At 27.4% G+C, this 27321-nt stretch overlaps 2 protein-coding genes across 5 annotated transcripts in view; one reads left to right on the top strand and one right to left on the bottom strand.

Annotated features, from left to right (window-relative positions):
- Positions 1 to 887: 887 nt before the first annotated feature.
- On the top strand, positions 888 to 23521 carry LOC105256324 (ankyrin repeat and death domain-containing protein 1A). Of its 3 annotated transcripts, none has more exons than XM_011266137.2 (15): positions 888 to 1039; positions 10684 to 10736; positions 12099 to 12312; positions 13652 to 13755; positions 13955 to 14053; positions 14381 to 14479; positions 15131 to 15337; positions 19343 to 19540; positions 19883 to 19981; positions 20230 to 20328; positions 20640 to 20738; positions 21893 to 21988; positions 22350 to 22584; positions 22890 to 23030; positions 23127 to 23521. In XM_011266137.2, the coding sequence occupies exons 3-15, from the start codon at positions 12210 to 12212 to the stop codon at positions 23210 to 23212; spliced, it is 1665 nt and encodes a 554-aa protein (XP_011264439.1). In that variant the 5' UTR covers positions 888 to 1039; positions 10684 to 10736; positions 12099 to 12209; the 3' UTR covers positions 23213 to 23521. The 3 variants fall into 3 exon arrangements, with proteins under 3 accessions (XP_011264439.1, XP_011264441.1, XP_025267440.1); XM_011266139.2 differs by having other exon boundaries at positions 22902 to 23030; XM_025411655.1 differs by lacking the exon at positions 10684 to 10736.
- A 1624-nt stretch (positions 23522 to 25145) lies between these two features.
- Positions 25146 to 27321, bottom strand: part of LOC105256325 (heterogeneous nuclear ribonucleoprotein 27C) — a 36955-nt gene continuing 34779 nt past the window's right edge. For both annotated transcript variants that reach the window (XM_025411627.1, XM_011266143.3), the window contains one exon: positions 25146 to 26278. In XM_025411627.1, coding sequence (XP_025267412.1) covers positions 26214 to 26278 — 65 coding nt within the window. In that variant the 3' untranslated portion in view covers positions 25146 to 26213. The remainder of the gene's footprint in view (positions 26279 to 27321) is intronic.

Consider the following 27321-nt stretch of genomic DNA (forward strand, 5'->3'; position numbering starts at 1 on the left):
CTTGTGTGACTTATTAATAAATATCAAAAAAATAAAGCAAAAAAATAATAGCATGAGTAATAAAAGAGTAAACATACAATTTCTATAATTAAGAAAAGGATTTAATTATTTTAATTAATTAATTTTCAAATTAATATTTCGACAATGTCTTTTAATTATAGTAGATAATTATAGTAGAAGTACTTCTTTGTTTCTTTTCCATAAAAAAAACAAAGAAGTGCTTCTACTAATTATCTACTATAATTATCTACTATAATTAAAAAATATTGACGAAATATTAATTTAAAAAAATTAATTAATTAAATTAATTTTTTAAATTAATCCTTTCCTTCATTATAGAAACTGTACTTACTCTTTTACTACTCATGCTATTAATTTCTTGCTTTATTTTTTTGATATTTATTAATAAATCACACAAATAGAATTTTAAAAAAATAATTGAAGAAAATATAACTACATGAAAAATATCAAGTAATCAATTCCTTTATAAGTATGCATATGAGGTCAACACATACTTAAATGATAAAAATTTTTTTAAATAAAAAAAATATTTTAAGAAAGATTAAAATTCCAAAATTAAAGAAAAATTATAATATCATTGTTATTTTAATTGCGAAAGTTTTTAAATTGGTGCAGCTAATTGTTTTAAACTGCATTTGTGTATGATACTTAATACTATGATCGAACGAGAAGCGAGAGAAAAAATATTGCAATCTCAAAGCGACTTCAAGCTGTTTCCAAATCAGGAAGTCCGAATACATGCCAACTAGAGTGCTTGTAATAGTGATCCAACCCTCCATGTGGCTGCGCTGCCGTCGACCTAATAATGGGGTTGTCTCGCGGGCGAAACGGGGGATGATTCGGCCAGTAGCATGCTGCTTCTCGTAGCATGAATCTCGGTTGAGCTTTTCGTTGCTTTTATCGTGACGCAGCATTCGTTTCTCACACTTGATTTTCAATTCTATTATATTAGTGAAAAATCAAAGATTTAGAACAGTGATTCTCCGTCACCAGAACAATTTTGAGAAAGAAACAATACGTAAGTGAATATTTAACAGAAAATATTTATACAAAGTTTAAATTAAAAATGCATATTTAAGCACAGATAACAGAACTAAATTTAATTAATTAATTGATATATGAGCATTCGTGCTAAGATGTAGGAATATCATGAAAATTTAATTTATATTTAACTTTATAAATGTGATAGAGGAAATAACGCGGAAAGTTATTTATATTATATATTATTTTCATATTATAAATATAATTTTTTATCAAATATTTTAATAATTATGAAAAAAATGTTTCGAATACATTTTATACATATTGCAAATGCGAACAATTGTAACAGAAAAATTGAATCGCGTATTTTAATAGATATAACCATGATTTAATTAAAGCACAAGAAAATAAAACATGAGGACTATTGAAGATGTCATGTGGCACTTGTTAGTCATACTGCATGCCGTCCATTTCTCATACATTCTCGTATTCACATTCAAGCTAAACTAATTAACCGTCATAGGAAACAACCCCGCTCAATTTAACAGATTCTGTAACAGATTATAGAAAAATAAAAGAATTATTTATATATATTTTCCCCTATAAATTTAAATATTCTTCAAAATAATTACAAAATAATATTTTATAAAATATAAATTACAATATTATATTTAATCTCTTATATTCTCGTAAAAACTCATATTATTTTCAAAAATTTATTTTGTATAGTTCTTTGTCTCTTTTTCAATATCGCTCTATTAACATTTCCTATTTTCAAGAATTAGTCAATCAATTTTATTTTAAATCATATTTATGATGAGCTATTAAATCATTTAATATAGAAAATTAATTAATTGTAAAATATTTGTAGAATATTTTATTGTCAAATATTTGAAGAGAAAAGATCTACTTTAAACCAATTAATAAATACATCTACAAATTTGTGGGCACCGATACAAAAAAAGTATTTTATGTATAGTAATATACACATTTTTCTCACTCTCATTATCTTAAACTGTAACATATAATGTGTGTGAAAAAAGTCAAACTTTAAAATTAAAATCTCTTAGGAGATTCGTAAAATATCTGCTAATTTTGGAAGCATCAGCTATTGTTAGAACATTCTAACACGGAAGCATATTTATTTAAAGTCAGAATATCAAAGTTTTGGTAAAAGCGCAAACCATGGCTCTCGAGAATTAATCTCAGTATAATACTGAAATTGAAATGCATTCTGTCACAAGACAAGAGATTAAGCGCATTCTGTCATCTAAATTTTAAATAAATAAAAGAAATGTAGAAATTATTCTATAAATCAAGAAAAAGAAAATAAAATTATATGTAAAATGTGTAAAATTATATGTAAAAATTGTATGTATAATGTTTAAGTCTTACATTGTGCATTAACAATTTTAATCACTTTCTGGTTTACGAATAATTATAATATAAAAAAAATTATTGAAATTAAATGAATATTTGCATTTTACTTTTAAATTTTTGTTATATAAAATAATATTGTATATCTTGCATATTATTATAATCAACTTGTAAGGATATCGATTATTTGTAATAACATTATATCTTTGCAAAGAAAAATAGAGATGTTTCTTAATAAAAGAATTAATAAAAGTTAAATATTTCTTTTTATAAGAGAGAAGTTGAAGATTAGCGTAATAACAAAACAAACTATTACAACAGAGCAAATCAATAAATTGCCGTTATGTTATCGAGATAATTTAATTTATTTTGAAAGTTAAAATTAAAATAGAAATAATTTATAATTTTTTTAATAAAAAAACGTCTTGTTTTCAAAAAAAAGAATACAATTTTATACATTTTTTGCTTTAGTGAAAAAAAGTATCATTTTCAAATTATCTGTAACTAGTAAAACTGTATTTTGCTCCATTTCAGGTCAGAGATTTTTCAGATTGATCTGATTTTATCACATCAGGATATTTGATTACAGGGAATTGAGTTAGTGATAAAAACTTACTTGAAACAACCCAGTAATATTTTACGTAAAATTTAAAGTTAGATAAATACGTGCTTGTGAAGCTAACAAGCAGAGATAATATGTGGCGGTAACGTTAAAATAATTTAAAAGGGCTGCGTGTACACATAGCTCATCTGTGGCTTCCGCTCACGAACATGTATATATATATATATATATATATATATATATATATATATATAGATATATATATACACACACACACACACACACACACACACACACACACACACACACACACACACACACACACACACACACACACACACACATATACGCACGATACATGAATGGTCTGTTGCGCGAGGTTGACCGATGCTTGCATTTCGCCCGTCATTTTACATTAATAATCGACGACGCACGAAAATTCAACGGAGATTGAAACTGACAGAGACATAAACACGAAGTGATTTGACAACTGCGCAATAAGGATTCTACTATACCGTTATTAATCTATGTAAATTTAAATTTTAATATCTCTTTTAATCTCTTTTAATCTCTTAATAGAGATGAAACGCATATTTTTATAACGAGGCATGCACAAGGGATAAGTGCAAACATATAGATTGTTTTCAGTGTTTTTTCTGTATCTATCGAGAGTGATATTTCGGCATTTTTGGAAAACATTTCGAATGCTGGAAACTTTCGAGTGCGCCGTAAATATGAAATATTCAACCACACATACACATATCTCTCTTTTTTCATCTTTCCTATTTTTCTATTTTAATTAACATGTTTGACAGAATATTTAAAGTTTGTAATACTGCGTGTCTTTTTTTTTTTTTTTTTTTTTTTTTTTTTTTTTTTTTTTTTTTTTTTTTAATATTTTTGTTTATTACTTGTTTTATTGTTTTCAAGAATTACGCATATATCTCTGCATCAAAATATTTAAATAATAATTACACAATATACTTTATATAAAATAAAAATAAAAAAATATAATACATATATAATATTGAATAAAAATATTATGATTTTTCTCTCTATGCGTTATATGTATATAATATATTGTAATTTTTATTGTATTTTTTTATGTGTAAATCATTATGATAATGTGCACTATCTACATTTATTTCACCTGCGTTTAGGTCAGAATTAAGAAGCAACACTAATAAAGGCAATTAAATTGAAATATTTATTAAACAGATTTATCAAATTAGGTTCATACTGCAAATTAGGTACACAATTTCCTCTGCTATTTCTAATGTGTTTCTAATGCGTTTTTAATGCTAATTTTTATTAAATTTTTATGAATATTTCAGTTTAAAAATTAATGCTAATCTTCATCAAGAATCTTCATTAGGGAAGCATATTATATATCGCATTAGAAAATATGACAACTTAGTTTCTGATTTTATTTAGCAAGTCTTAAAGTTAAAAGATAATTGAGATGTAATAAAGTTAAGAATATATGTTCTAGGAAATTTTAAATTTTTATTTGAAAGAGAGAATTTGATTTCAATTTCTAAATTTTCTTGTATTTCAATTTTTTTACTTAACCAAAATTAACACAACATTCAATATTAAGAACAAATTAAAGTTCAATCGGAGGAAGGCATAATTCGCTCGTGTGTAACTTCGAAGTGTAACTTCTTGTACACTTTATAGACGATAGTAACCGATGCTTTTCGCTCTGGAAATTCTGGAAATTCTGGAGGCCTGATATATATTTGTGCCGATATTTCGGAGCTTGCTAGATACGAAAGTTCCGTTCGACACAAAGCTTGAATTATTGGGAAAGCATGAATTCCTATTCAGGAAACTATATTGCTGCCATAAGGCAGTCGGCTTAAGCACCGTAATTACAATTGCGGAGAAGCTTGAAAACGATTATTTACCCAAACAAATCGCCTTTTGCGCAAAGTGACAGGAAGTGACAAAGTGACTTGAGAATTTGTTCACTAATCGGGTCACTTTCTGAGTTGGAAAAATACCACTTACCTCCTTTTCATTAAAAGGGTCTTTTTATTGAAACCTTCTCAACGCGCACGCAAAACTGTTATTATTATATCTTTCTCCATCTCACGCTACATTTCCGCCTATATAATCATAATTTAGCATTTTCTACAATAACTGTCCCAAGATCATACCATACGAAACACATTTTTTTAATTCTTAATTTTTCTCACAACACTTGATTCAAATTTGTTTTTTACAAATATATGTATATATTTCAAACGCGATATATAAAAGTAATTTTATTAATTAATTAATTTATAACTTTTAAAGATAATTTGATCAGTACTCGCTGCGTAAATCTCGAATTATAATTTATTATCAAATCTCAATATGATCTAAAAATTAAATTACATCGAACATTAAAGTCGGTACAAAGTGCAAGCAATTATATGTTAATGTAATTATTTTATCTGCAATAAACTTAACAAAGATCTCCTGGGCTTGTGATATGAAAAATACAAAGTAATCACTATCAGCGGACTAGCTGATTATATCGCAAGTATTTTTAGCGTAAACGCGGTCGCTGTGCGCTATATCGTAACATCAGTTTAATGAAGTTCTGAACACTTTTTTCTCTTAACCGCATGCGTATTCTATTTTTCTTTTAGCCAGGCGAGCTCGTTCCTCTTTGGCCAGACTCGTGGGAAAGAGTAAATACGCGAAGCTTGCGCAGAGATACGAACATTCAGAGCACGATTCTTCATCAATCAGTCGCCGACTGAGTGATGGAATAAACGTGTGGTCGGACATCGATATAATTTTATAATAGTAAAACGGGTACTCTCTCTTTCGAGATATATTTTTTTCATTCCATGTAAAATTTACGTTATTACAATTAATACAATATCGCGTACATAAATATTAAACAATATATCTTTATTTTAGCTCTATCTTTTTTCAAAACCACGCAAGTTTTGATTTTACATTTAAAATTTTACCATTCTCGTTATGTAAATGAAAATCGTATGTATAATTAACGATATGGAAAAATATGAAGTTCATATCTGCTTCATAAAAGAGTCGACTTTGGCGGCTTATTTTAATATACGTATGTATATGCGTATATTACTGATTAAATTACAAAAGTTAAAAGGAATGATTTATCTTGGTAGAAGAATAAAGATATTATTTTCTGTCAATGTTGAAAATTCACAAGACAATCTTTTTAAAAAGATCAATGTTAAAATCTAGAGCATAAATTTATTTCGATTTCATTTTTATGCGTAAACTTATATTTAAAATTTGGATCTATAAATTGTTATTTATGATACTGTAGTAAAAATATTATTGAGCAATTATCATATATACTAATATCATTTTCATCTTAACTTCTGTTTTACAACAAAAGCCCATATAGTTGTATTTTTATACAATTTAGTTTTCTAAATTGTGAAAAATTGTAAATTAAAAAGCATTCATACACATTAATTACAGACAAAAGCAATTTCAGTTTCTTTCACTTTATATAAAGGAAGTATAATTTCATTTATAATTTTAATTTTGCTGTGTGTTAATATCTTTCATGTTTGAAATTCCGTCAGCGTACTTCATTATTCCATAAAAATGGAAACATGCAACAACTATATGCATATGATTTCGCAATTAACCTACTAATCAGGTGTAATATGCACTTTATTTGAGCAGATTATATTCATCGAATCGTGCAAAGCATCCACGTGTATTCTATCAAAGCTGCATCTTCATTTAAGTCTATCAATCGATACGAGAGAAATTCGAATATCATATCCAAGTGCTCAATATCGAATCAAATATCATTTTAATTATCGCCCGTTCAGATATTTTAAAAATAAAAAATTTATTATAAATCAAAATAATTGTTTTTCTTACATCATATTTTATAATATTTCTCTCGCATATCGTTTTTTAGAGTATGTCGGACATTTAATGATTTAATGCATTTAATACATTTAAAACATTTAATTTTAATTTTTATACAATAACATTTAATATTTTTACTAATAATATAGAGCATATAAAATATTTTTATACAAAGAGATATATTCTTATGAGAAAGAAATATTATAAGAATGACATATTAAATATAAATAAATAAAATTCTTTTCAAATCATATTGAATATGCTTTGCTACAAAATCATGCATTTAAGATATTTCAATTTTAAATTTATTTATAATAAATAGAATTCGATTTCTAATTTGATCGTCAATATTAAATCACTTAATTTGCTTCTACATTTTAATTGAATACATTTAATTGATACATCAGATATTATGTTATATTAATTTCTTTGATTAATTAAAGATAGCTTTTCGCTCGTATTTCATCTTCAATTTTGGCATCCATTATATCTGGTCGCGACATTCGTGTTCTGATTCGCATTCAAGAGATCAATGCACCATCGCATTGCAAAGCATCAAAATCTTACCGCATGTGTTGACAATGGATTGTACTGGGAGAACAATGGCACACCTCCAAACATTCCTCGAAATCCAATTGTGCATCTGTCATTGCTTGTCTATTAAAGACATTTTCATTGTGTTATGCTATTTCTCGAGAATAAATCTACGTAATATTAAGTTACTGCATATAAAATATAATATATAAGAAATGATTTATTTATAAAACTTGTACATAAAGCTTATATTTTATATAAATTTCTTATAAAGCAATTAGTTAATCGCGAGATTATCAATATTAAAATAGAACAATACACACTATTATAAAAATTATATTTTAGTTCTCTTCGGGTAGTATTCAGAAAAGTGATTAAATTATAATCATATAATTTATAGAATTTATTTGAATTTTATAAATATTTTATAAATATAATAATTTTATAAATATAAAAATGCTCTAATTTTTATCTAAAATTTGATATGTATGTTGGTTACATATACTAATTCATATCAGTTCATTATCAATTGGACAGTCTTTGTAACAATAAATAATAGAGGTTCTCATATCAAGATTCTCATATCATTACATAATATAAATAAATGCGTGTAAAAAATGAACATGCGATAAAAAAATGCAAAAATGATGATTTTGTAGAAAAGGTAATAAATGTCAGTGCAATCTCATAAAATTTAGCTCTCTTTTTTTTCTGCGGAAAAATTCTCAAGCGACTGCATCTCATTATCCGCGTTTTACAAAAAGTTATTTTACTAGCACAATATGATCTTTGTAAAGCAAAATACATAAATGCAACTATGAGAATTTAGACACGACATGATGTAGGATAAAGATCTAATGAGAAACGTCACGAAAAGTTTCATAAAGCACATTTTCAAAAAACAAGAAAAAGTATGAAATTCTTCTTAAACCCATCATCGCTGTCCGGTTTGACTCTTCAAAGAAAAATGTCGACTTACACTTGTATGATGACAAAATATGAAAAATGATAACTGAAGATACTATATTTCTATATAATGGCTCTTGATGATAAAGATTGATGAGTATATATTTTACTCAAGGCTTACTCACAAATTTTTAATAACTATACTTCTGCCAGCAAAATATTGATACAAATAATAAAACATTTTCTTACTTTATATCTTAAAGAAGAAATGTTTATAAGAAATAATTAACTGCATATTTTTAATTGTTATATATTTTTCTTCTTTGTAAATCCAATTCTTTTCATAGAAAGATTTTCTTTGAAAGAATTTTAATCTAGAATTTTAATATTTTAATCTAGAATTTTAAATCTTTAATTTAGAATTTTAATATTTTTGTCAGTAAAATAATCCTTACGGTAGAGAAAATTTTAATATTTTGTAATTCTTAGAAATACTTTTTAATTATTAATAAAATATATAATCATATATTATAAATTTAAAACTCTCAAAGTTTATAACTTTAGACTTTTTGATTATAAAAAGGTATTATATTTGCAGTTAAATGCTACTTTTTAATCTGATAATTTAAATAATTCTAAATTGTCTGAGAAGTTTTGATGACAATAATTTATGCTACTTATTTACATAAAACTACATTGCACGCGAATTTATTTTCCAAGAGGATAAATGGACATTTGTAGAACGTATGATCAGGAAACGGAAACACACATCGTCTCTGATACTACATTATTAACGAAACGACATACCTCGCTGAAAAGCCATTCTGATGACATATAGTCATGAAATATACGACACCAATGTATCGAATGCAATTATATTTACTTCGAAATTGCAAAATAAACGCTAAGAAGACGTAAAAAATCAGTTTAATGATTATAACATATTTATATAACAAATAATTATTAAATAATTATATTCGAGTTACATGACACAGAGCTGAAAAATTTTTTGGCGTCATTAATATTTACGATATTCTTGACGTAAATGTATATACTAAAATTATAGTTGTTTCGTGATGAGATAAGAAATCAGAGACAAGATCCAAGATCTCATACAAAATTAAACAAATGCAAATAAACTTTTGAAAGTTTCAACAGTATCGGATAATGTATGTGCAACTTCAGTGAGAAACTCTGACAATCCCTTAACTGTACAGTAAAGTCAGGCACAATCAATCATTAAACAGATCGTAACTTATAATGTGTATCATGGATGAAAGCATTTTCCCAAGCGACAAAAGTATAATAAAATACATTCTCCAACTTGGAAACTAACTAGAGTTGATGTGTTTTCCTATATTTCCCGACGGATACGAAGGTATTCTTCATTGAATTAGAATCAAGTACAAATATATATTACATTATGATGCTTATATATTATATTAGAGTTGAACTATAAGTATATATTACACTCTTCGAGAAAATTTTTTTCGTTCAATATCTATCGACAAATATATATTCTGTGCACAACCCACAATTGTAAACACGTATAACTCCTTTAACCGTTATGCATTATGTATTGCCACGCTCACTTTCAAAATAAAATTTAAAAGATATCGATCATATACAGTTAAAGGTGATAAATAATTTCTTATTAACAGCCTGTAATCTTTACGATAGCCTGTAATCTTTACATCTGACAAACATCAAGACATTTGATACAATTTCCATTCTCGTTTAAGTGTAATTATTGGAGTTTCCACAGTCGCGATTCCACAGTTAGTATCTGACTCAGCTGCAGGATATTGTTAGATCTTTGAAATGTTACCGCGAGTACCACAAATGATGAAAATCAGAAATTAGTAACTCAATCAACGAAATAAATTTAATATCTTACTTTATATTCAAGCAAGATCAGTTTCACATAAAATATCTATATTTTCAATTGAAAATTCGTGATTCCAGTTATAATACAAGAAATTTATATTATAATGTAAAATAAAATTCTGCAATTTACAATTTTTATTATTTTTCTTCGAAAAGCTATATATAGAAACTGCTATATATAGAAACTATATTGCATAGAAAAATTGTGCGATTTTAGAGAGAATAGAAAATATTTGTTTTTTAAATTTTTGATTTATATCATAAGTTGGTTAATATCATAGTCTAATGTATAATATTGGCTCATCTATTAAGTATTTTTGAAATGACTATAGCTGTGACATCAACTTGAAAGCACATTCGATGTATGCAGAACTAATGAAACCAGCGCTTTAGTAAAGCTAACGCCTTTGATTCAAACGTCTGTATTTATCCTGAAAATGGAGCACGGTTAGAAATGTCAAAAGAATAAGCCGAAAGATAAAAGTTAAGCGAACCGGAGATGTTTTACGAGAGAAAGAGATTGATCAAAGTTTTTCTTATTACAGGGCGACTGAGTAACGTGGGAAATTTAGATTTATCTACGACTGCGATGTCACCTGTACGTATATTTGCACAAAATAAGCAAACTCTATTGTATAATAAAACAAATTAATAAATTGATAAAGAATTAGGCTCTGTTATGTATTAAACAACACGATACACGAGAAAAGAGCGATTAAGAGCCACCGCGGATGGTAGTGCGTAAAATTTTATTAAAGATTAATTATTCGCGAAAATTAGAACGTGCACAAGGCATATGCATATATTTTATTTGGTGCATTTACCAAGATATAGATTCTATTGTATAATAAACTCTAGAAAAGTTAACAACGAGTTAAATATACCATAATTGCATTTAAACACATGTGAATTGTAAAGTTCATTTGTAATTTATTCCTGAATTGACGTAAGCGATGGAAATTGAAATTTAAAAAAGATAGCCCAAAATAATGAAATAAACATATAGCTGCTGATCAGCTATAACATTGTAAAAATACAAATATGCCGTTAATGTATATTTTAATTTCAAAATATTGCATAATCGCGGACATAACACAAATTATATTATTTAAATATCTGTAAAATGTAAATGTATCTTTAAACATATTCAAAAATATATTATAATTACAATGAAAACTAATTAAAAATATTTAAAAAAATATTTGATATCAAATTATGATATATCTGATATCGTTTCTGATATTGTTTCGAAAATCAAAGTCTGTAGATGAATTAATTATATTCAATTAATCGAATAAATGTTATTATATTCTACTAATTAAAGTATTGTGAAATATATATTATTCATTTCAATCATATAGTATACCTCACAAATTATAATAATTAACAGACTTTATTGTGATAAAGAGAATAATTTAAAATAAGACAAATTAAAATGTAGAGCTAGAAAAATAATTCTGATTAATTCATTTGTATTTTATTTATGTATTTCATCGATTATAGTAGAACTGTAAGCAGAACTGTAATTGCAAAAAATATATGCCAATTTTAATAGATTGTATTTCAATGAAATTCCAATTTTAGTATAACAAGTGCAGCATATTTTTGATAATTATTAGAAAAGACAAATTAATTCTTGCAATATTAATATAAACTAACGATAAATATGCTGTCTTCGTATTGTAATTTATGTATCAGACTACTTCAGAAAAACAAGAGCTACTAAATTTTTTTTGTTTTAAAAATTCTAACTTGAAAATATCCTTCCATATAAAATGTTATTTTTCTCTCTCGATTCAAATTCTAAATTTATATAATTCGAATACATAAATATTGATTAATTTCTTTTTTTATCATAAGTGCGTTGCTAATTACATTCAATCAAACCTCTTTAGATTTCTCTTGTATTTCCAACTGCGACTTTTATAATTAAATATCTCGATAACATTTGGCTTTCTAGGTCGTCGATAATTAGCAATTAAGCTGCAATCCGAGATGCATTAGCATCGTACAACGACGGGAAACCACGACGCCGATGACAATGCTAGGTTCAGAACAACGGCAGTGAAAGATGGTGGAAGAGTTGAGTATAACGAAGGCTAAGGCCCCACCACCACCATTGAATCTCAACGAGGCGATCGAGGACGAAGTACTGAACCAAAAGACTGCTAGAAGTGAGTAAAGTATAAATCCTCCCTATACAGAATGTGCTACGAAGCATAAAAAGATTTAAGGCTGTCTCGGTAATCTCAAATGAAATGTGAATGTATAAGGAATGCAGAGGGAAAGAGAGACAAAAGCGAAAAACATACAGCTCTTTTATAAGATTTATATTATAGTAAAACTCCTGGAAAAATCACTCACATATTTGGTTGAATTTTGAATGAATTCTTTTTAACTCATATATCTATATTCCATTTATCACAACTACCAATCTTTCTCTCTCTCTTCTCCAAATCAAACGAATCTTTTTTTTACTTAATAATTTTTGATTATTTATTACACACCGTCAATCTCTCTCCTCTCTCTCTCTTTCTCTCTCTTTTAATAAAAATTGTTTATAAAAACAATAGCAGTACGAAAATTGCACAAAAATTTAATTACTCTCCTTTATTTTACGTAATATATAAACAAAATAAAAATAATTTAAAACAACTACCTGCATGCATGTGTATGTAACAACCGTAAATTTTTCACAATGCTTACTATCTTTATATAGGTGAAACAAAACAAATAAATTATGCACAGTTATGTAATTAAAATTTTTGCATGTGTGTGTTTATACATTTTTCTTACAAAACACTTTTGCGTTCTGCAGTCACTATCAACACGCAGGTAATATGTGAAAAAATATTCAATTTATACTGAACGTTTGCCAAGTCAATTAATTAACCACACGCTATATTTTCATGTTTCGTTCCAACTTTACTTTCTTCTTTCTACCTCGATTCTCCATGCGATCGATATCTGTGCAACTCGAAATTATAAAAAACGATGTGCAGTGGTAACGACAGCAACGCGTGCGCTACGATGTGATTGTCAGAAGTTAAAATGAAAAGTCTGTAACGAATTAATTAAATCTATACTTTTTCACGCTTTTCGTTTAAAATTCTACTTCAATAATTTCACGAAAATAAAATAACTGAGAAACTAATCTATGTACTCATGTTACAATTAAAAAATGTCATATAAACTTGTATATTTTTGAAGTATAAAAGAAAAATTGAAAAAATCTATTCGTATATATTCATTCTATGATATAAAAGTGACTTGTAACATTTTAACAAAGATTAAAAGTAAAAACATTTTGTAATATATACGTTTACGTGGCTTGTTACATTTTAACAAAGATTAAAGGTAAAACATTTAGTAATATATACTTTTATGTAAAACAATAATTTAATAATCTCGTAAAATAAACAACTTTTTAAACAATTGTTTAAAAAATGAAGAAAGAGTATTGAATACATTTTATTACTAATTGTAAATACGAATTACTTTTCTTTCTATCAGTCCTTAAGAATGACCTTCTTCTACACGAGGCTGTGATAAAAAACGAAGCGGACACCGTTCGTAAAGTACTTAAGGAGACTGTTGACGTAGATTCCAGAAATAATGTAAGTAAGTTAATAAGTAAGTAAGTTACGAAAAATATCTCAAAGATAAAAATAAATATGTTACTTTTTAACATCTTATTTGATAGATGTTTTATTTCAATAAAAAAATTAATTAAGGATTTTATTAAAAGTAATAAAGTAAGGATTATATTAAAAGTAATAAGCACTTTTTAAACCATTTATAAAATCATCTTTTTAGTATGGTCGCGCTCCGATTCATTGGGCAGCATCTAGAGGAAATACGGAAATTATTGAAATGCTAATGCAAGCCAAATGCGATATCGAAGCGAGAGACAAGGTATGATATATTTTTTTAATTGCAACTACTCGTTAAATGATTACAAACTAAACTTAACAGGGAGGAAATCATGAACGTAACATTTTCTCGTAAAAAAATATAGAAAATATAGAAAATTTTTAATTTTAAATATAGAGATGGATTTTCTAAAATTTTAGCATAATTTCGATAAATAGAAACTAATGTAAAAATAGTGATTGATAAATGAATACTTCATTTACATATTTTTGAGGCAATACTTCTTTCGGAATTTAATCTAGACAACTGCTGACTTGATGAAATTCCTTATCGAACATTAATTTCCGAGCCATTCATTTCTCTTTCAAGTATGGAATGCGCCCTTTACATATGGCTGCTCAGCACGGGCATCGAGATGCGGTGAAGATGTTGATCAATGCTGGAGCAAACGTATCCGCGGTTAATAAGGTACACTAATTATCTTTTAACAATCTAACTTATCTTTTAACAATAAATTTAATTAAATATCTTATCAAAGAAAATTTTTATGCCTTGAAGAAGTGACATCTATAAATGTCACGAAATCTATTAAACAAAATTTGCATAGAATGTTTGTAATGCCAAACTATCACGTGAGAAAAATTTTATTTAAGAAAGAAATTTTTTGTTCAACGGAAATTTGCGGAACATGTTGCATGGGATTGAATCGTGCGTTTAATTAAAGTTTATTGATCACGGATATAATAGAAAGAAAACATTGAAACTGAAATCTCTCGCAAAGGCTAGGAAAAGAGTAAATATGTCATCGGGAAACCACGACAAAATTGAAATCAATATTGTGTCAATATTGATATTAATATCGACCCTAAATAATGGCACCTTCCCTCCGATGCTTGGGCATATCGAATCTTTAACGAAATAGAAAACTAAGGCACGTGAATGATAAAAGAACCTTTTTCGTGCACGCGAGGCGAGAAAGTGACATAATAAAGTAATACAATATTTTATTAATTAAAATTACGTGAGAGAAATATTACGCGCGCTAAAAGCCGCGAACTTACTTTCATGAGAACATCTTTTCACAGTGAGAGTATAAACAAAAGATCTCTTTCTGGTTAGAAACAATACACCCTCTTAATGTGCGGTGCTCGCGGCAGCAACGTAAACGTGGTGGAGTATCTCGCGGAAGCCGTGGAATCGTTAAACGGTGAGGCCGTCGATTCGACTGGTGCAACTGCACTTCACCATGCAGCCATTTCCGGACATCCTGCAGTAATAACAGCGCTTGCTAATATCCCACGGATTGTACTCGACGCCACAGATAAGGTATGCGCAAATATTCTTTAATTTAAATATGTTTTTTATTTCGAACTTTGCGATAAAATCAAGAGATTTTTAATTTGTCAAGATTATTAATTTAAATAAAAAATTAGAATATATATGTTTGTAAATTATATTAAATCATCGATCATTATATTATTATAAATTTAAAACAAATTTTACTTTATATACAATATATATATACAAATTTAATAAATTTTATTTTATCTCTAAATATTACTTTATTTTCTTTCTCGAACGTTGTAAATGAAAGAACTCAATCATCTCAGTTTCTGCGACTGAGATAAGAAGTTTTCAAAAATTTAATTGCTACATAAAGATGTAAAATTAGAAAATACGTACATCCACAGAGAAAATGCAGATTTATGTCGAAGGAATTGAAAAAATCACGATAATTATTTCTATATTATTATATGTAGAATATAATTCTCTCTATTGTCGATAAAATATGTCGAAAATCTTCATAATTTTGTGTGCATCGTGTTTATTTTATCATACCTACTCATTGAAATTATATTTAATCGCGTAATCACTAAAAGTACTTCCGATAATTCGTTTATTTGTTATAATTTATACAAGTTATTAGAATGAATAAGTAGTACATAACAAATGCTCATATTATCTCTATTGGATTACATATTAATGTATATACATTGCATGCATTCCAAAATACATACACTAATATACTCTCTCACAATACAGGCGTGCTTTGGTCTCGATTTGACGTTGCAATATGATATTCCATATTTGAATATGTGATTCTCGCATTTCTCTCTAAATCCGTCCTTTCATCCATTAGCATCTTAGTTGCCCAAACTCCATTCACAGAAGTTCCATTATATCTCATAACGATATCGGTAATTAAAAACCGACCACTTCCGCGTAAATTTCACGGCAAATTTATTCAGGCGATTGCGCATAATTGTGCACAAAAAAAATTAGCTTTTATAAATTATTAATTAATTATCTCCTAGAAAATATTTGCATACCAACATTATTTTAAAATTATGCATAATTTTATATCTCATTTCTTAAACGGAAGTTAAACAATAATATTTTTTTACAACAATATTTTGGAATATACCACTGCAAAGTCTCATGATGCTTTTAGTGTGATTATGAATACATTCATGTTTCAAACAGGAAAAAATATAATGCATTTGTCTAATTTCACGGGAATTACAATCAATTAATACTTAAGGCAGCATTCAATTATAAATAAGTAAAGTTTAATTAGAAAATTAGTTGCGTCATTTATGCAAATAGAAATTCATTACCCTCGATATTTAATAAGAATCATACCTGAAAGTGAATTTTTTAATATTTTCTTATGTAAAATCAGTCATCACTTGACAATTTCCCGATAAATTTTTCTCTCTCTCTCATTCTTTCTCTCTTTTTCTGCTCTCTCCTATCTCGATGCGGTTCTCTTATTCACATACATCGTAAAGATGATAAGAATCCGTCCATAATCCAAGATCAATTTTGACGTGAGATTCTCTGGAATATATCAAGCTTTCTCGATACAATATATATATATATACAAGATACATCAAGATCCCTACAAACCCTCTTAGAAAATGTACTTAATCCCAAGTTTTTCGCTTCATCCCAATAAATATATATTTCGTAATAAAAGTTTTCAAAAAGCAAGATTTTAAAAAATTATATCAAAATATTTGATTTTTATATTTAATTTAGATGTTACGATGTTTAATTTAGATGTATACTGTAAACACAAGTAAACACAAATAGTTTAAAGATATTGTAAAGATATTGTAAAGATTTATCTATTCTTTTATATTGAATCTATAAAAATGTAGTAGTAATAATTAAGGCAGTGACATTTTACAGAAAGTCAATATTCCATTGATCTTAGAATATTTACACATTACTCCTCTGTCTTTGATTATGATAGTAAGATTTCATTGAAGAATTAGTTACTATCACTAACCGATTTCAAATTATTTATAATCTTAACTAAAAAAAAATCAATACTTCTAAATGATAATACACTGATTCTATTTAAGAGAATAAAAAAAATTCGTGCAAAATTAATAAGCTACATATTCACGGAAAAAATAACTAACACATAAATATGCTACTATATAAAAACAAAATGTAACATAAATAATCGGAAATTAGATTATGTCTTAGTAAAAATGACACTCTCTTTATCGTATTTATATAAATATCTTGCTCCAAAATTAATAAAATCAAATTTTTTACTTGTCATTGTATCATAGATAGAAAGAGCCCAAAATTGAAACAAGAACGAGAAAAAAAACCTTTTGAAATTCGAATTTTATAGGAATGCAATTTTCATACATTTTGAAAAAAAACAATATACCTAAGTATATTTCTAGATTTGCGAAATATTAATTCCTGATGTTAATATTGTAACTTATTAAAATTAGGGATACATTCCTCTATGATGAAATCTTTGATGGATTGTATCGCGATATTAAATTTCTATCACAACATTTGCATTTCACGTGAAACTATCGCATATCGTATACTACACAATAATGCGAAACAGCGAAAACGCATCAACAATCGTCGACGAATAATGAATACCATGGCTAGGAAGCAGCGCAGTATCGATCGCGCGGGATGGATAAGGATGCAAAAGGGAGAATTTATAATTTATCGACAGGAATAATCGATCGTGTCTCTCTCTTTCTCCCATCATATCTGCACACACTATCCGTGTGTGTTTAAAGGTAGTAAGAGGAACCGCTCGGATTTCCGCATGTGCAATCGTATACATGCTCTCAGGTGGGTAAGTAGGTAGGTAGGGGATAGGTAGGTCAGAGGGCATCTTTTCTCTCTCAATTTAGATCCTGGAAAGTGGGTCTCACCCTTTCTCTCTTCCTCTCTCTGTATGTGTCTCCGATGGCTGCTGTAACATGTACATGCTTCCTCTTCCTATCGAAAGGACAAATCCCCTCAAGGAAGGAATCCCCACTATTGAGAAACTCGACCGACCGCGAACTCGAGCACGCACATTTTACAGAAGAGCCTTTGTAAACAAACTCTAATCTCGCCATATCTCTTTTCATCGGATATTTTTTCCTTTTTATTCAATTTACTTTCGTGCATCCTTCTTGATTTTCTTCATAGACGTGCACGGAATTTTAATCTCATTCAGATATGTCCATTCCCATCTTTACGTTCCGCATGGCCTGCCGTATCAAATAACCATTATTGAGCAATCAATTCCTTCTGTCTCTGAAAATATTACTTGATATCGGGAAAATCATACAGTTTATTAAAATAATGTGTGATATATGCACATATATATATATATATATATATATATATATATATTTCAGAATAATATATATATATTCATAAAAATAACACATCACATTATTAATTTTTGTAATATATATTAATAGAATAATACAGTTGATGATAAAAAGCTTTCAGGATTTTGTAATTTATTAAATAAGTTTTTTATAATTTATAGTAATTTTTAAAAACCAATTTCATTAAATTAAAAAATAGTTAAATGATACATATATTAATATAAAACTATAATAATTAATATAAAATTATAATAACGAATATAAGGTTATCTATATGTGTGATATTCTCACAAAAAGTATTATTTATTTAAATTTTACGTAGCTTTTATTTTCGGTAAATAAATATTCTGCAACACTGTAACAAGAGGAACTAGAATAACTGGATTTGTCACCCAATGTAAAACATAAAAAATGTATAGAAATATTATACTTTCAACACAAATATTATATAGGTATTCAAATTAAAGTTCTATGCAATTTTTATTTTTAGAAAACATTTTTTACTTAATTCTAAAAAGCTGATATATGTCACTGCTAGAACACGAAAGTGACCTATATGTATAAATATAGAAAGATAATGATATATTTTTTAGCATAAAAGCATAAAAATATATCGTGCTTTTAAAGTTCATCGAAAAATTCATCGAATCTCTTGCAATAAATTTGGATTTATTTTCAGAAAGGACAAACCCCGATGCATTATGCCTGTGCTGAAGAGCACTTGGAAGCGGTCGAAGTCCTTATAGGATTAGGCGTGAACGTAGATGCCCAAGATAATGATGGGAATACCCCACTTCACGTAGCCACCAGAACGAGGCACACCGGGATAGCGCAATTATTATTAAAAGCTGGGGCGAATACCGAGCTAACCGACGCGGTAAATTGAATAATCGAGCAACACACTACGTCCATTTAACAAATGGAAAAAGATATAATTGGGTGAACAAGATAAGACGTAAAATAAAATAAGACAAATAACAAAATAAAATATCATATTTATATAAATTAAATTTCAATAATAAATTGATACACAAAAACAATATTTATCGTCAAATATTTGAATTTTTATTTATTGTCAGCGAAAGTTTTTTATTTATATAAAATTGAGTTGATCCATATAATTCATAGAAAATGGGATTTTTAATGACAAACGCAATTGTATCATGTCTGATTAATTTGTATCAACTTTTTCTCGCTTTCTATCGCTTTATATTTTCAGGAGGGCTTCACTCCTCTTCACGTTGCCGCGAGTCAAGGATGCAAAGGAATACTCAACTCCATGATTCAGCATGGAGCTGATCTTAACAAGCAGTGCAAGGTACAGATATAATCCGTGCCAACTGCTGCATGCATAAGCATAACTTTCAATATTTTGTCGATGCTTTATTTGTGGATAGAAATACGTTGATATTTAATAGTCATGCGAGCATGATGCAACGAATCAAATTTAAATGTCGAATAAAAAAATAAATATGCAAAAAGATTTTCTGAACAAAATAGATCAAATAGATCAAATAAATGTAATAAATTTACTTTTTTCAATTATATTATATTTTTCAATTGCAGAATGGTAACACATCTTTGCATCTGGCCTGTCAAAACAACGAAGTAGAAACGATAGAAATATTAATTAACAAAGGTGTCGATCTCAATTGTCTAAATCTGGTATGTAAAGTCTATTTTATTTTTATACATTTACAAGAAGTTGACTCTTAATAATATTATATTTATATTATATTTATTATAGTCTCAATGCAATAAAAAATAAAACTGTTTAAATTTTATATCTTTAAATGATACTACACACGTCAATTTTCAAATAAAACTTATTTTTATTTATTTTTATTAATTTTTATTAATTTTTTTATAATATATACTTATATTACCAAAGATTTTTTTCTATCATCTGCAAGAAATATCAAAAAATTTATAATAGAATTATTAACTTCTTCGTTTTCTATATTGATTTATTTTAGAGACTTCAATCACCGATACATATTGCAGCCGAGATGGGACATACGGATATTTGTGAATTACTTCTTGCAGCGGGTGCGAATATTGAACAAAAAGAACAGGTAAATACTGTAGAAATTTAAAAATGGTTTAAAAATGGAATCGGATATTATCCTTTTACAATTAACTCAATTCGTTTATATTCCAAACATTATCAACGCTTGATTAATCATTTACAGACATTAATATTTCAATATTAAACAAGTCCGCCATTAAACACTTGCAATACAAATTTAAAATTCACAATATGTTCGAATTATAACTAAACACGTATCAGTCGCTATTATAAGCAATTAAATTTTGCTCATAAATTAATTATTGAGAATCCATTTAAAAAATAAAATCATAATTTATAAAATATAAAAGAGAATTCCAGGAGTGTCAATAAGCTGATTAAAAAGATATAACTAAATATTTGTATAAATCACAGAGTGTAATGATCAAATATTGATAAATTAACATTATGAAAAAAAAACAACAAAATTAATAATTAATACTTATATATTATTATGTATATATTCTTTGATAATTTATAATACTTTTTGTGATATTAATCTCCGACATTATTCCAAATTAAATTCAATCAAAATAGTAATATTACAAATTATTATTATTTTATATAAATGAATATAAAACGATATCGATCACATAATATTATTACGGTCATGAATTAGTAAAATTTAAAAAAGTACTTATATATGACACACATAAAAAATGAATAAATAATAAGAACTTGTCTACTAGTCTATTAGTTGCCTTTTAATAATAAAAAATAAATAAATAATAAGAACTTGTCTACTTGTCTACTAGTTGTCTTTTAGTATTCCCTAAGTGAAAATGAAGTGGACATGAGATTTCTTTTTCTCACACACACATAAAAGTATTATAAAACATATTATCTAAATATGTATGTGGGCAGTACGTATGTGGGCAGTTCTAATAATAATACGTTTGTAGCATACACATCCCATTTATACAATCTTAATTATAATCTTAATTTATTTGGCGAAAGCTTTATCTTACACGACACGATATGTCAATTTTATCAACGAAATGTGACATATACTACAGGAAATTGATTCATCCTATTTGCAGAAAAACTTCGAATCAAACGTTTTACCTTAATCTTATTGAAGTTAACAGGATAGGGGTCGGATTGATAGCTATTGTAAACTCGATAATAAAGTTAAAGCAAAGTTTATCTTGACATTTGCAGAGCGGTCGGACACCACTTTATATTGCGGCGAGGGGCAGTTTTACGGCAATTGTCGACATGATCATTAAAACCGCGAGATTGGATTATCCGACTCCGGTAGGTACGCCGACAAGAATTTTCGTTTAACGTCAAATTTCTTTTTCCTTATTTTGCATTTGACACATATCGTCTTTGAGATGTAAGGCTCGATTTAACTTAATATTTAAAATTTCTATTTTTACGATTAATCTTGAAATTTCAGTAATAAGTGTAAGATGTATTATTTCAATAATATTTCTTGAGGAAATTCCAATAAATTTGTCCAGTGACACATTGCTTATTGAATTTGTATACGAAAAATTTTATATTGTTGCAAATATTATATTCCAAAAATTCGATTCATATTGAATATATTCTACAATTATAATGTTAAATTGTAGTAAAATAAAAATAATTATAAATTTATTATGAATGTTAGGAAATATCAAATTCGGACAAAGAGGTCCGAGAGTTAACCCCAGCACGAAGGCGATGGAGAGAAGGGTCACGAGGTGGCAGCATCTCTAGCAACAATGGTCGTTTATCCGAACAAGTTCGATCCATTCTCTGGAAATTGGCCTACAAACAATTAGCACCTGGCGATTGGAAAAAATTAGCTCTTCATTGGGCTTTCACTCCTGAACAAATCAAAGCTATCGAGCATCAATATACAGGTAAATCAGCATCAGTTTCGTAGATAGATTCGTTAGATTTCTTTGTTACAAATCCATTCTAAAATAAACATCGATTTAATTTTCTCAACATTTGCCTTAAAAATTATGTAGAGATATAGGTCTTTCCACATCAAGGTGCAAAAATAAAAATCGCAAAATATTAATTTAAAAAATAATAAACACACATATAGAATTATGACACATAACATATGATTATCATACAACTAATTTCGATTTACATTGTGTTTTGTGCCTCGATGTTCTTCTATAGTGTCTAGAGCAGTTTTATAAAAAGGTCGATAAAGCTCCAATTGTAGGTTCTTCGAGTTACAAAGAGCACGGATTTCGAATGCTAATTATTTGGGCTTCCGGATTAAATCCTGACGTACAATTAGTAAAAGAGCTCTGCGATGCTTTGTCAGCGGTGGATAAAAAAACAATTGCTGGTAATTCTTCTTTTATTGTTATTGCACAGAATGATAAATTTCTAAGATTGAATGAGATTTTTTGCAAAGAAAGTTGTTTTCTCTCATTTATTTCAGATTCCGTTCGTAAGCAAATAGAACAAGGAAACGACAGCAAGGCAAAATCGAAAGGGCAGCGATGTCATAAATGTTCTATCGCATGAATCTACAAGTGCCAAGCTCAATCTCACGTAAATTCTGCACATACATAAAAATATAACGAATGTTGTAACTTGTATAACTTGTTGTAAGAACTATTGCTATTGGAAATTTGAAATTGGCGAATATAACGATTATGACAAAGACAAAATTATACTACTACGATAATATAAATAATATCTTTTGTACTAATAATATTATAATTAATTTATGACGCAGGTATAATCATTATCAGTTTCAAACAATCAGAATTTTCTTATATGTTGTATTAGAATATATAATCACTCGATAAAGTTTATGCGTCAAGTTCTCAAGTCAAAATTTAAAATCGAATGATACACATTCAACAAAAAAATGCAATCATTATGGTGAATGAAATTAATCTGTCAATACTTTAGCAGAAAGTTACACATACGAAACAAAAATCTGCGAAAATAGAAACAAATTTTCATGTATAAAACAAATTATTTTTTCATAAATTTTTTTAAATCAGCTAGATTGCGTAATTTATCTTGCATGAAAAACTGACTGAAGATAAAGCTTGACTAGAATAAATCATTCTGCAAAAAGCATATTGTACTTCTCTGAATTATTCTGTCGGATTAAATATCATTCACACACACACACACACACACACATATGTGACAATGCAGTATATATATATATATATATATATATATATATATATATATATATAACAGTGAGGAATATAATAGTGAACAAGATATTTCAAACGCGTACTATATATAAATTATATGTGAAAAAGAATATTAAAACATACGCGAGATACTGGGACAACTATATACGTATGGAACCAAGCCGTCCTAAGCTAATCCTAATTTAAATGCAATTATTATAATTCCGTTTATTTCCGCGATTCTCTTATAGAGGAACGCAGTATGCTTCCGTAATTTGTAGCAACAAAATTATAATTAGTATACAAAAGCCATCGAAAAAACGGTACAATTGTAAAATCAAAGTAACAATCGAATGTAGGAACTCTTCGGAATAGACATAACGCATAGAATAAGTATGATAATAAATTTTGCAGGGCTTTTGATGTGATAAAAAGTTGCTAGAGTGCTAGATTTCGACAGAGTATTTAAATAACTTCGATAGCGACTATTGCACGCACATTTCTCGAGAGAGACAATCTACATATCTGAAATTTACAAATCTATATTTAATTAATTACGGGCAATAATATTACATGTTTAACTTCATTATGTGTGGTAATATTTAGTAAATTAAAAATTATATATTTTTTTCTATTGTAAAATCGAATACATAATAATGAATTGAAGAGAAAGAGACAAATTTTTCTTTCTTTACTATATTTAACTTATATAATTTTAGAATGTTAAAAATCATATCATTAAAAAATAAAACAAAATAGAACGAGAATATTAAGTACAAAAGAGTTGCCTGTATTTATATCTATATTTGATTTTTTTAACAAACTTATAACAAATTATTAACAAAGAATAGTCATAATGGATAAGAATAGCGATAAAAAGAGAATGTATATAACATAGATAGACAAATACTTACCGCTTGATTAAAAAATTATGGACTTCCGAAGCTGCTTTCTGAAAGTACGATTTTACAACAATGTACATATCTTATCTCGATGTAATAAATCATTGTATTCTGTGTATCATTGTATTAATTATTATTGCAAACATTATTTAAAACAACTTAAATCTGTAAAATATGACTTAAATAATTTAATTAATAAATTAAATAATTTAATTTTTATGACTCTAAATCACTTATTATAAGTTAAATAATTTGACATTTTTTCTTTTTTTTTAAACAAAAAAAAACAAATATATTTCATTCCCAAAATTATGAATAGAAAATTGGAATCGAAAGGAAAAAGGATCAAAAAGAATAAAATAGATAATTCGTGAACAATCAACTCCGCTTTCGAAATGTTTCTATTAAAAATGTGAACGTTTATTAATCCGTACGGAATATTAATTATCTCTATGCTATAAAAGAATGCATTTATCGCTGGCTTCTTGATTCGCAGTATGTAACAAAATATTTTGGACAACGATACAGCATCAGCGGCGAGAGAAGATAGTAAAAATGGAGATTGGTGCCATCAACAGCAATCGTACCACGCCGGATAACTCCATATAATATAATTCCTTAACCTTAAGCTTAATCAATATTATATTATCATTATTACAAATATTACACGACTGTACGCATTGATCCGTGCTTCTTTCGTTGTTATAATTTTCTCTTCTCAGAATTTCTTGAAAAAAATACGAAAAATTCACAAAAATACATTTAGAAGTATAAATCAATGTGCATCTTAGATGTATCTGTAACATATATACGGGGATTTACATTTCCCATTTTAACATAAGATAGCCGTATATGCATATAAATATATATATCTTCATGTCTAACTATATTTATCCCTTACCGCTATCGCAATTTTATTAAATACGTTTGGCGTTTTAATCTTATCTATCTTTTTACAAGACTGCCCACGTTCGCTTTATTTTTGTCACGACTCTTTTTTCAAAATGATAATGAATGATTAACAAACGCAAATCCGAATACATTTTTGCATTGAAAAATAATTATAATCTTTTACTCACTTTGTATGAAAAGTTATTTCTGATTATTTCTCTCGGCTCGACAAGCTTAAAATGAGATTTCAAATTAAAATGCAAAGATTCATTCCTTTTTCATATTTCTACATGCACGTTTCAACATCTCTCTTTTTGAAAATGATAAATAAATAAATAAATAATTCTATTATATTGCGTCAATCAATGCATTACTGCATTCTCGTTAATAATATATTAATTTTTTTCTCACATAAATGTAATTTTATCTGTAATAAAGAATCTAAATACTTTATATCGGATGCCGAGATTTTAAAACCGAATAGAGTCGAATCACAAGAGAAGGAAAGAAAAAAATATCGAAATCGGGGCAAATCTCTTTGCTCTGTGTTAAACGCGTCTTTAAATTTTTTTTACCTCAAGTCCACAAGGCTCGCGTCATCCAGTCAGTAAAATGAACAGGACGTCTAGGAAATAAACTTCCTACGACAGAAATTGAAAAAAAAAAAATATTAGGTTCTATACTAATGTCGTCTTCTATATTAATGTCGTCGCGCACGCGACAGTTGTAATCGACAAGAAACGAGAAAACACGAAAGGCGAAAATAATAATTTGATCTCGTGCTAATCAAACGAAAGTAAAAGGATTACAATTAATGTCGTTAAATAAAACTAAATCAAACTGAAATTCTTGAATTATACAATATTCGAATTATAAATAAAAAAATATTTCTGTGTGTCGTGCCTTTTTTGTAACATGGCTGCCAATGAAATTTGTCCTCTGTCCAATTGGTTGATTCCTTATTGCTATATGCAATAGGTTTTAACTAAGAATAAATTAACTCATTATTCCTTATGCTAATCGACATTTCTGCCCACGACATAGCGCTAACTTATGTATGTACATGCAATTTTGATCGCATTCGCGATCATGCATTAACATCAACGTGCATGCAAAACTATTGTTTAGATTGCTTTGTTTGCATCCACAGAAATCAAATTTCTAGCTGATGAATATTATCAGTTATTCAGTTTCAATTCGAATATGCAGAAAAACGTACGCGCGTTTTGAAGTGAAGAAAAATAATCGATAGATTGTAAACGCTATAATCTTTTTATATAATTTACATCATTTATGAATTATTCATTAATGACAAATCATTGATAATTTCTCACGAAGCATTTAGATACACAAAGGTCTAAATTTAAATATTGTTTGAAAAATTTAAACTTTTTGTAAAAAAGTTATCGTTATTATTTATAATAATACATATAGTATATCTATAAATTTATTTATATGTATAAATATATGTAATATGTACATTATATAATAATTTTCCAAATTTTATTAGAAAAAGAAATGTATTATTTTATATTTAATCTTTGATTACTATATAATGTATATAATGAAACCAGAATTAGATATTATTAGGAATTAAAAATTAGTATCAGTAGAAGTATAATAGTATTCAAATTTTATTTAAAAAATCATATACATTTAAGTAGTATCCAAATTTTATTTGAAA

The sequence above is a fragment of the Camponotus floridanus genome, unplaced genomic scaffold (genome assembly GCF_003227725.1).
Source record: "Camponotus floridanus strain SB8 unplaced genomic scaffold, Cflo_v7.5 scaffold41, whole genome shotgun sequence".
In the NCBI taxonomy this organism is placed as follows: domain Eukaryota; kingdom Metazoa; phylum Arthropoda; class Insecta; order Hymenoptera; family Formicidae; genus Camponotus; species Camponotus floridanus.